Source organism: Antedon bifida, chromosome 11 (genome assembly GCF_963402885.1).
Source record: "Antedon bifida chromosome 11, ecAntBifi1.1, whole genome shotgun sequence".
Taxonomy (NCBI): domain Eukaryota; kingdom Metazoa; phylum Echinodermata; class Crinoidea; order Comatulida; family Antedonidae; genus Antedon; species Antedon bifida.
In genome coordinates, this window is record NC_136236.1 from 2,369,106 (window position 1) to 2,381,517 (window position 12,412).

At 35.1% G+C, this 12,412-nt stretch overlaps 2 protein-coding genes across 2 annotated transcripts; both read left to right on the forward strand.

The window, feature by feature from the left end:
- The first annotated feature begins 190 nt into the window (after positions 1-190).
- LOC144855376 (transketolase-like) lies at positions 191-7,482 on the forward strand. The gene is made up of 11 exons (XM_078713224.1): positions 191-405; positions 2,202-2,319; positions 2,710-2,823; positions 2,948-3,045; positions 3,373-3,564; positions 4,032-4,159; positions 4,279-4,472; positions 4,814-5,135; positions 5,483-5,697; positions 6,124-6,340; positions 6,571-7,482. Exons 1-11 carry the CDS (start codon positions 299-301, stop codon positions 6,729-6,731), a joined length of 1,866 nt encoding a protein of 621 aa, XP_078569350.1. The 5' UTR covers positions 191-298; the 3' UTR covers positions 6,732-7,482.
- A 97-nt stretch (positions 7,483-7,579) lies between these two features.
- Positions 7,580-12,243, forward strand: LOC144855381 (succinate--CoA ligase [GDP-forming] subunit beta, mitochondrial-like). Its single transcript, XM_078713228.1, has 11 exons — positions 7,580-7,679; positions 8,020-8,170; positions 8,538-8,640; positions 8,747-8,837; positions 9,170-9,322; positions 9,672-9,761; positions 9,996-10,092; positions 10,329-10,490; positions 10,869-11,011; positions 11,186-11,306; positions 11,577-12,243. The coding sequence occupies exons 1-11, from the start codon at positions 7,605-7,607 to the stop codon at positions 11,684-11,686; spliced, it is 1,296 nt and encodes a 431-aa protein (XP_078569354.1). The 5' UTR covers positions 7,580-7,604; the 3' UTR covers positions 11,687-12,243.
- Positions 12,244-12,412: the final 169 nt, after the last annotated feature.

The following is a 12,412-nucleotide window of genomic DNA, read 5'->3' on the forward strand; positions in this document are numbered from 1 at the left end:
TCGTAAGCTGTATGAAGTGAGTGAGTTTCGTCATTCCCGCATTATCTGAAGTTCCTCTGTAAAAATGATTGGACAACAGTTTTCGACAGCGCGAAATACTAATCTGTCGCCCTCTGTTTGTAGATATTGAATAAAACGCCCCTCGTTTTTTTGCTGATTCTGTTCCGAATTAAAACCCCGAACGCGTGTGGCTGATGACTCGGCAGTCTGCACGCGACCGAGGAGAAGAGAGCATCAGTGGAGTCATTTTCTCAGGAACTGTGATTTGTCTGGAAAAGTTCTAAAGATTTAACCAAAAATGTCGAAATATCATAAACCAGACAATGAGAAGATTCAAGCACTAAAAGATATTGGTAATAAACTCCGAATTTTGAGTATAAAAGCAACCAGTGCGGCAGGTTCTGGGTAAGTTTTTCAGGCCGGTTTTGTCTTTTCTTGTACGCCGGGTACTCCGGGTGGGTGCATGGATTTATTTGAATGCAAGGGTATGCATAACACGTGGGTTTTCAAACCTAGGCCTAGTTTTAGCTAGCTAGTAGTAGTAGTAGTAGTGGTCAGGGCCAGATTATGCTTAATATATTTAGAAAATATTGGTAGCCTTACTTAGTATTTGTGACCAGCCAGGTCTGGGCTATGCAAACAAAAGGATATTAATTATTCACATCATTATTTGGTTAATAATGCTGTACAGAAGATTAATTAAGATAAGATTTAATTTAAAATAATTTTATTTTTAAACTAAAGTTTGTTCTACATCAGTTACTTCCTATTTCCACAGATTATGATATTATGATTATGGTTGTGTCAGTTGACTACATTAAATGTTCAATTTGTTACTGAAATTTAAAAATAAAACATTTGTGTTTCTGCTTTTTGCTTCTTCCTGCTTCCAAGTCAAAGAAATCTATAGCCTAGCCTATCTGCACTGCATTATTATCGTACCACTTCCTCACATACAGGTCATTGGATGCACAAACAAACCCTGAATAATAAGTTTTCAAACTTGAACAATACACCTTATTGATACTGCTTACGAATTATCTTGAAAACTAATCATGTGTATCACAAAATGAGTTGATTTCAGCTTTATTTATGAAGGCCATGTCCCTGTGAATAGAGGTTCACCAACCCCATTGTACAAGATTGAATAAGAAGGAAATTTGGTTTAAACATCAGATATTATCTACTCTGTGCTTTTTACTATTAATTTCTTACAATTTTCTTTTGTTAAATCTGAATTGATAAATAAAGGTACATATATGAAGTAGGGTAGCTTAACTTGGACCAATGATATTCACTATAAACCCAAACCAACATGAATCTGGTTCTGTTTCCGTATCACTTCCGCTTTGGCCTCCACTCATTGGCTGTTAATCTTGCCAAGTTTTTTTTCCAATAACCACTATAACTAAGTTTTTACCACCAGGCTCATGTAATTCAACTTCTTCTCAAAGTCTACACAATTAGGGCTTTTAATTGTTAAAAATGTTCAGTAGGCCAGACTTTAATAATATTATGATGTTCTTTGTCAACTTTACAAACATGTATAAATTAAATAGTTTATATTTTTTAGGGGAATAACAAAATAACTTCCCTTTCTTTCACACCTCGGATGACTTGCATCTTGTATTGTTTACGAACCAGGAACTAAAATAAAATAAAAGTACACTAGATATCCTGAATCTAGGAATTGAGTTGACTGTATTGGTTGCTAATCCAACCTACTATGCTGTTGCCTAATGCCAGCGTTATTTATTTAATTGTAAAATCTGACTTGTTGTTAAATTTTCAGTGAATAACTTACAAAAGAGCAATTTTATTTTTAGAATACTGTTGTAGATATAAATCAAAGTTGTATTGAATCAAAAAAGCTATTTATTACACTGTACCAAAAAACATTTTCATATCAGTTAGGGGGAAATGGCAAAATCAGCACTGTGGTCATGTTACAAGAGTTGTCAAAACAATATACTGTAGATTATCTGATAAAACTCCTAAAAAGTAGGAAGCCTTTTGCCATTTTCCCCTGACTGATATTATACTGTAGCACCCATCCCCTCCCCCACACTCCCACTCATTAAATGTTTAATCTACTGATCTTCCTTCAATTGAAAAATCCAACATATTTGAATAAAGCAAATATAATACTATTGCAATGTGTATCCTAACCAGTGGTGACAATGTTTCTTTTGTTTTGTTAGACATCCAACATCATGTTGCAGTATGGCCGACATCATGTCCGTCTTGTTCTTCCATGTTATGAAGTACAAGGTCAACGACCAGAGAGACTGCAACAGCGATAGGTTTGTTCTCTCAAAGGTGAGCATTATCTTTCCTAAAGCTCTGTCCACACTATCAAACTTTATACAGTAGGTGTGACAATGCAATTTTTAAAGCTTGAAAATATAGCGGTTCAACTAATCATAAAGATTAATATGTCTAATCAATTTATACAAAATTTTTTCAAACTTGCTTAATAATTTTATTGTACTCCGCAACACTTTGCCTCTTTGACTTGCGTTACTATCGAGATCAAAGACTTCCCTTGTGTTGCCATAGCAACTGGATAGAATTTCTTATCAAGTTTCACACAACTCACTGATACTTGGTACCAATTTCTATCCTACATAAAAATTCTAAATATTCATGTCGTCTTTTATAGATTATAAATTAACAGTCCTTTATTAAGCTGCTGTTGTTTAATTTTAGGGCCACGCTGCTCCTATCCTGTACGCATGTTGGGTAGAAAATGGTGGATACCCAGAGCAGAAATTGATGGAACTTCGCAAGATTGACAATACATTTGAAGGACATCCAACACCGGTAAACAAAATATATTATGGAAGCTACCTAAGAAACCTTGATACAACCTCTGTTTAAACTATATTTTATATTGTATATTTCAACATTGTTTTTAATATATTATACAATAATTTGTTTATTATAGAGACTGGATTTTGTAGACGTTGCCACAGGTTCACTGGGCCAGGGTCTTAGCAATGCATGTGGTATGGCATACACTGGAAAATACTTTGACAAAGCAAGGTGAGGAGATCACACCTCTTAATGTTTAGTCTGAAGGACGAGAGAAAGAATTTTGTCCAAAGCTCTGTCTACACTATCAAACTAGTTTGACAAAAGTGTGATGTGCCCAAATATAGTATTGATATTCCCAAATATGGTAGTGATATGACATCATCATGGGCACATAAGGTTTGATAGTGTAAGTGGCTTAATGGATGTAGACCAATCTTGCCTTTACACTACACCACATTTTTAAACACCTTATTTCTGGTGGTAAAGCAGTGTCCAAACTACAGAAGTAGTCGCTACAACTCTTTGTTCACCTCATTATTATTTCTTCTTTGATAGCTACCGTGTGTACTGCCTCATCGGTGATGGTGAAAGTGCCGAAGGATCCATTTGGGAAGCCTGCGCATTTGCCAGTGAATACAAACTGGACAATCTGGTGCTCATCTTGGACGCAAACAGACTCGGACAAAGTCAACCCACAGCCCTTGGACATCAGATGGACACTTACCAGAAACGATTTGATGCTTTTGGGTATGCACCGTATTTATTTTATGCAAATGTGCATAATCTTGGTCCTATGCCAAGTTTTTTAAGAAGAATGCATTTGAATTGAAAATATGGTTTTTGAGGTTATAGAAATCTTGTAATATTTTGTTAAGACTGTACGATTATTCTTGTTTTTGTTTGTTATTCCGCAACACTTTGCCTCTTTGCCTTGTCCACCAATCAAGATCAAAGACTTCCCTTGTGTTGCTATAGCAACTGGATGCAACTTCTAGTCAATTTTCGCACAACTCACCGAAATTTGGTATCAATTGCTATCCTACAATATTATGTAATCATAAACGTATATAAGTAAGTCGTCATAGTTGATGACATCATAGTTGTCATCAATAATATGACATAATAGTTGTCATCAAAATGATGATGACATCATAGTTGTCATTATCAATAATGATGATGGTGTAGTGGTTAAAATTGATAGTTTCATTTTATAGTTGGAATGCTATTGTGGTCGATGGACACAATGTTGAAGATCTTTGTAAGGTGTTCCATGAGGCCTCGGTCACTACTGGTAAACCAACGGCAATTCTTGCCAAGACTTTCAAAGGAAAGGGTTGTCCAGGTATAGAAACAATTTTTAGTTTCATTATAAAAATATTTTTAAAAAGTTATTTGGATCATTTTTTACAATGATTTGGATTTTTCAAGAAAGTAAATCAGCATTTATTCTACCTTTCACAGATGTAGAAAACCTTGAAAATTGGCACGGTAAAGCTCTTGGTGCTAAAGCTGAGGGCGCTATTGATGCCATCTCAAAATTGATCCAAAACAACAAACACAGCTTGACTCCTCCAGTACCTGTTGATGATGCTCCAGCAGTTAACATCTCTGAAGTCAAGTTGTTTGAGGCTCCTAGTTATTCATTGGGAGATATGGTACAAGTTGCACCATTTATTATTTATATTATTTCTAACTACTACAAGGCACCTTCTTTTAGAAATACATTTTGACACAAGGTGTCCTGTTTCAAAAGAGTAAACATTTTTGTGTTGGATTTAGTTGTTTTCCTCCCGCAACACTTTGCCTCTTTGACTTGTCCTGTCAATCAAGATCAAAGACTTCCCTTGTGTTGCCATAGCAACTGGATGCAACTTCTAATCAATTTTCGCACAACTCACCGAAATTTGGTATCAATTGCTATCCTATATTTGAGATTTGATTGTTAATTTTAAGTTAACATGTGTTCAGATTTGTAATTTGCTCAATTGTTTTATAGGTTGCAACTCGTGTTGCCTACGGAACAGCTCTAGTAAAGATCGGCAAGGATAACAAACATGTTGTTGCCATTGACGGAGACATGAAGAATTCCACCTACTCCATCAAATTTAGGGATGCGTTCCCCGACCGATTCATCGAGTGTTTCATCGCAGAACAAAATCTTGTTGGAGTTGCAATGGGAGCTGCATGCCGCAACCGAACAGTCGCATTTGCTAGTACTTTTGCGTGTTTCTTGTCTCGTGCTTATGATCAGATTAGAATGGGTGCCGTCTCTCAGTCCAACGTGAACTTCATGGGATCCCATGTCGGCATTTCTATTGGTAAGACATTTTATTGGAGAGCCACGCCCTTATTTGGCGATAGTTGTCTTTGACAGCTCTTGTCTCTCCTCGGTGCTCCCGTTTTATGTTTCACTGAAATAAATAAAATAATAAGTTTAAATATTATTGCTTTAAAACGAGTGAATTAGGTGTTATACTATAAATGTTTCACCTAAATAATGAACAAAATTTTGGGCTGTTAAATGGGTATGCTAACAGCACATTGTCCCATGCTGTGATCTGCACATGTGGATAGCCAATTCTACAGATATAATAGATATAATAAAATTGAGGCCTACAATTTTATTTGTTATTTAATGATAATCATCTGTATTTATTATTATCAGGTGAAGATGGTCCATCTCAAATGGCATTGGAAGATATCGCCATGTTCAGAGCAATTCCAGGCTGCACAGTATTCTACCCAAGTGATGCGGTTGCCATGGAGAGGGCAGTAGAACTTGCAGCTAACACTCCAGGGATGTGCTTCATCCGTGCGTCTAGGCCGACCACACCAGTGGTTTATGGAAACACGGAGGTGTTCCAGATTGGAAAGGCTAAGGTATGATATTCTTTGCTTTCAATTCTCTTCATGTTCTACAATAAATGCCTGCATTTTACACTAAATACCAGGAATTGAGATGCTACATGTTTGTTAGATTTAGCTAGTTTGTACTCCGCAACACTTTGCCTCTTTGACTTGCGTTACTATCGAGATCAAAGACTTCCCTTGTGTTGCCATAGCAACTGGATACAACTTCTTATCAAGTTTCACACAACTCACTGATACTTGGTACCAGTTACTATCCTACATTTGAAAATTGATAGTTAAAGCTCGGTTCGCACTAGTATGCAAGATGTCTATGTGGTCTACTCACTTCATTGCGTCCTAGTGGTTATCAAACATAATTAGTGAAAAGGGAGCTTTGTTATTTATGATGTCAACAAGTAATTCTTGTATTAATCAGAGTTATTTTGTATTATATAGGTTCGTCGTCAAAGTGATAAGGATCAAGTCACCATCGTAGCTGCAGGAGTAACACTTCCAGAAGCCGAGAAGGCTGCAGTAACTCTAGCTGCAGAGGGTATCAGCGTGTGTGTGGTTGATCCTTTCACTGTGAAACCAATTGATAAGGCTACACTACTCACTTGTGCCAAGGCCAGTGGAAACAAAGTGCTCACTGTGGAAGACCATTACCCTGAAGGTGAGAACATGGACATGATGGTTAACATGCTTGCCTTCCAATCCCAAGGTCCAGGGTTCAATCCAGGGTTGTAACTCATGACTTTTTCAACTCCACTCCCTAAGCTTCAAATTTGACTTAGTTTATAAGCATGATAAATTATTAAATATTAAATAATAAATAATTGGCGAGTTTGCGCGATTCAATAATTACGTAAAATATGGTATTAAACTGATTTTTTTTTTATATAGGTGGACTTGGTGAGGCTGTGTCTGCTGCGTTGTCTGAGGAAGGAGTAAAAGTACGACGATTGGCTGTCCAGAATATTCCCTACAGTGGTCCACCAACAGTTCTGCTTGAGCGCTTCGGGATCAGTGCATCCTGTATTGTTAAAGCTGTTAAAGGCTTCTAAACAATTTTTGTTGTAATTTATCTTGTTTAAGGGTAAAATAAAACCACCAATGTTTTCTTGCTAGCTTAGAAATTATGGATTCTTTGGATAAATATTAAATGACATTGAAACCATGTACACATGCAATAAGAATTCCATATGTAAAGTTTAATATTTTTCGAATGGAAAACAGTTCTTGAATTACCCACAATTATCCACCGTATTCTTGTTCGCAATTAGAATTCTGGAGACTTGCTGTTACCCTGCAAATGTTGCTAACAAACCTTTCTTTCTGACATAATGCTCCTTTGATGAAAATGTTACAAAAATTGCAGTTAACCCATGAACTATCCTTAGGTGTAATTAATAATTTTGAAGTATAATAAACGGTTTTTAGAATTTAATTATTGTAGCAATTTGTTGACGAGTGTAAGCATAAAAGATATATAGTTAATCTTGGCAGTGGATTAAATCATTTTAAAAACAACTGATATCTTTATCATGGTATAGAATTGTAAAAATAGAAAAGTAACCATTCCAATCTGAAATATCCATTGTAAAATGTCATTTAGAACATTCTGAACAAACTAATATTTTTTATAGATTATATATTGCATTTTATATTGTTTTTTCTGGATGTGGGTTATGGTCTGTTAAATAACTAGTTATTTTGGGATTATATAAAATTATATTATATTTTTGAAATCTGTAGAACCTGGTGTGTCGAACACATTAGCCCAGAAGATGTAATAAACATTAATTGCGCATTATATGTATTCTTTCGTTGCCTTTGTTTTTTTGTTCACATAAAAATGAATGTTTGTGGCATGTATAGCGTTCCATACATGATATGCTTTGCTTTGGTTTGTCGTTGGGGGCGTACTAAAATAAAACATGGCGAACTTCAGCAGTGGCGTTGCGAGATATGGACGAACACTTTCGAGATGTTCCTGCTTATTCCAGAGACAGGTTCTTTTAATTTTTATTTTCAAATGTTATTAAGTAAAGTGTATCATATAAGCATCGTTTAATTATTGAATAAATGTTACAGATTTAGTCAAATGAAGCCCACTAGAGGCTAGGCCTAGTCATACAACCACATCGGTCATCTGGTCGCTGCTCATACCGCGGCACACAATGCTGTCCCTCCCCACTCACTGCAGTGGATGGGCATATACCCAACTAGCCTAGGCCTTGACAAATGTAGGCCCCCATCCTGGCCTATATGCGAGTTGATTCATACATGTATTGGCTAGACCAGATTTGATTGCTGTTGAATTTTTTTTTTCATTTTATTTCTTTTTTAAAGAGTGTAGCACTTCCATCAATCACACAATGCCGGAACCTGAATCTGCAAGAATATCAGAGTAAAGAATTAATGTCCAAATATGGATGTACAGTACAGCGATTCAGAGTAGCCGACAGTCATAAGACTATTGTAAAACTAGCCAAAGAATTAGGTGAGATATAATATACAGTTGTCAAAAGTATGACCCACTATACGACCCCTGCATCATTTACAAATAATTATTGACACTGGGGTGCGTCAAAAAACCTAGATGGTATGTTACATCAATGGACAATCGTGTGTCAATGTCTGTCACTTTACCACCCACCATATCATGAACTCACCTAAAGGTTGTCACTTTTTTTTTTGTCATGGTTCTCATAATGTATGATACACATAGGACAAATGACTCGCCTCTCCCGGGGCTTGACGACAATTAAATTATACATCTAAGCGATATATCAATGCACTAAATGACCATTAAAAATATAATTGTCAACATTATTTAAACACCATCATTGCAACATATTTAATTTCAGGTGCGGATGAATATGTATTGAAGGCTCAGATCCTAGCTGGAGGACGAGGAAAGGGCCATTTTGAACCTAGTGGATTCAAAGGCGGAGTTAAGTTAACCAAGAAGTAAGTAAACCATTTGAAAGAGATGCACAGTAGTAATTTATTAACTAAATATTGTAATGCTTTTGTTATTTTATTCTAAAAAATGTACCTGTATTATCTTTTACAGCCCAGAAGAGTTAAGTCCGTGGGTTGAACAGATGATTGGTAATAGGTTGATAACAAAGCAAACACCTCAACAAGGTGTTTTAGTCAGTAAGGTAAATAAATCCAAAGCAAATTACTGAAAAATGACAATGCTGTGGGTATCAGTGGCTGGATCTCAATGGAAATACAAAATAAAGAATAAACAAAAAGCTAAATCAAAGTGATAAAGTAAAACAGCCAGAAAAATTAGCAGAGCTTTCGGCAAAACACAAGAAATTTAGGCCAGTCAGGATAGTCACCGAGCAGTGTCTACCATAAGCAGCACACTGGGAGACAACTGCTTAAGATCCCATTCCTTATGTTCTCATATTACATCCCCTCAACCAGTGATGAAACTTAAGTATCAACATTTGTAATAATTTGTTAATTCAACAATTTCTTGTAGGTAATGGTAGCAGAGGCATTTGATATATCAAGGGAAACATACTTTGCTATTTTGATGGATAGAGCTCACAACGGACCTGTAATGGTAGGCAGCCCAGAGGGCGGTATGGATATTGAGGAAGTTGCAGAAAAAACACCAGAACTTATTTTTAAAGTAAGTAACTTGAATTGAATGAAGCAAATGTTTATTTTTTATTTCTTTTCATGTATTATACATATATGTATTGTCGGGCTCTCATGAAACAAGCCTTTGCTCCTAGTTCGGGCCCCAGTTATTGTTATAACTGAATAAAATGTATGAATGAATGAATCTGGTTATCATGGTAGGTGTTTTTCATTCTTGCTTAACAATCTCAGAATGCTGGGTTCAAATCCAGGTTTGTCAAGCCATCTTACAAAAGGTTGCTACAGATCAGATTTACAGATTTTGTGTTCTTCCTTTTCTACTTTTTTGAGTTTCAAATACTTTGTAATATTATTACAATATTATTTTTTTTACACAGATACCAATTGATATCCAGATTGGAATAACCGATGAACAAGCCATGGAAATGGCGTCTAATCTTAAGTTTGAAGGAACACTACAAAGAGAGGTTAGTAAGATTTGAACCATTGCTTTTATAAAGCTCTGTTTACACTATCAAACTAGTTTGTCAAAGTGTGATATGCCCATATATAGTAGAGATACTGTATGCTTAAATATGGTAGTAATGTGACACATCACATTTTTGTCACATAAAGTCTGATAGTGTAGACAGAGCTTAAAAGTGTAGCATGTTCTTTCAGTGGATGATATTAATACCAGTTGATCTAACCTTTGTTTTTAGGCTGCCGAGGAAATCAAACGAATGTACGAGTTATTTTTAGGCGTAGATGCAACACAAGTAGAAATTAATCCATTTGGTGAGACACCAGATGGAAAAGGTAACTTACTAGATTATGAATTTTAAAACAAAGTATAATGTAATTATGTATAAAGCTCTGTCTACACTATCAAACTTTGCCCATATATATACATGAAGATGTCATATCACTACCATATTTGGGCACATCACACTAGTTTGATAGTGTAGACAGAGCTTTACAGCATAATATACAGCCGTGACCTCACAGATGACGTCATTGTTGCTGTTTCTCAATTTATTTGATTTCTTTTCAAGTTGTTTGCTTTGATGCTAAGATTAACTTTGATGATAATGCTGAGTACAGACAGAAGGAATTGTTTAAGTTAGAAGATACGTCAGAAAGTGACCCAAGAGAGGTGCAGGCAGCCAGTCACAACCTCAACTTTATTGCAATGGACGGTAATATAGGATGCTTAGGTATGTAATATAGGATGCTTAGGTATGTAATATAGGATGCTTAGGTATGTAATATAGGATGCTTAGGTATGTAATATAGGATGCTTAGGTATGTAATATAGGATGCTTAGGTATGTATAAAATGGAAAAAAATTATTAAAAACTATTATTTAGATAAATCATGAATGATTCCACCGAACTTATGAGTTAATATGAGTATAGCGAGGCATTTGACGAATAGGCAAACTGCCTTAAAATGTGACATGTTTCGAGAAACTATTCTCATCATCAGAAGAACAGAAAACAACGCCTAGAGTACTTATATACCAATAGGACAGGTGGTATTATTATTCAGAACTAATAGTTTTATTTGTTCTAATTCAATGTATTTTTCTTTAGTAAATGGTGCTGGCTTAGCTATGGCAACAATGGACATTATTAAACTACATGGAGGAGAACCTGCTAATTTTCTTGATCTAGGGGGCGGTGTTCAAGAAAACCAAGTGTACGAAGCATTTAAACTACTGAATGCAGATAAAAGTGTAAGTTTGATAGGTAATAATATTCCTATGTCGCCCTCTATAGGCTGACAATATCCACAGTACTTGTAGCAGCATCAAAGAATCGGTTCAGACTTTACTAAAATAAACAATACATTATATTGTAATAATATTTTTGTTTAGTTGATTTCTTAAACAATCTGGTTTTTTTTTCAGGTAAAAGCCATTTTTGTAAACATCTTTGGCGGGATTGTAAACTGCGCAACTGTTGCCAATGGTATTACAGCAGCCTGTAGAGGGATGGACCTGAAGATACCAGTTGTAGTACGATTAGCAGGTAATGCTCACCTATAAGCCCACCTCAGCTTGCCTCCTTGTGTATAAGCCCACTGTTGTTGTGGATACTGTCATTTTTGTTTTGAATTTTAATTGTTTTAACATCGGCTGTATACGATATTTTATCATTGGCCTATAGCGTTTGTGCAATTTGATGTATTTTTCTTTGTAGTTTTATTAGTTATTAGTTTTAATTATGCCAAGCAAAATGAATTTCCAATTTAAGTGGACCATAACAATGTCAAATTTTGGATGTTTTTTTCAATTATAGGTATGAATGTCGACGAAGCGAGCAGAATTCTAGCTGAAAGTGGTCTTCCAATCCAGACGTCCGACAATTTGGATGATGCTGCAAAGAAGGCTGTGTCTTGTCTTCAATAAGACTATTATTACTTTATTTAAATCCAAATAAAAATATGATTAATAATGTTTATTATGATTACAACCAGTATTGAATTAAATTAGATAATGCATGGTTTTGCACTGCAATGCACTGTTCAATATACTGTACTATAAAATCAAGTTAAACCCTAAGAAAATTTGTAGAAAATCTTGAAAATGTCAAATTTTGATTTTTTGCATTTTATTTGTTTCAAATTATTTTGTAGTTTACTATTACTTAACATGTAACCTATTAGATATGTTTTATAAGAAACAAACTCATTATGAAATCGGCAAAATATAAAATGTCCACAAATGGAACAACATATTTGATAAGAACACTTGAAATGAGAAGGCTAAAATTGCCAAAAAGTAACAAATCATGAGGACTTTAAACGACCATTCAATAGATATATATACTGAAATAATATGCTTGGTTACATCTCTATGTCGAATATCATTGATATAAATTTATTTTCCATGTAAATTTAGTTTTAAATTCATTTAAATATATTATAAAGACAATGGTAGAAAGACTTGTATAAAATAAAAACAACTTGAAAGAATTTGCATTTATGATTTACAGTATTATTAAATAAGAGATTTTCGGATATAGAAACCGACGCATATTCAAGTAATTTGACCAATCGCAAGTAACGGTTCGTCTGAACTATCGCTTGTGATTGGTCAAATTACTTGCGTTGCCCGTACGTCCTTGCGTTAGGT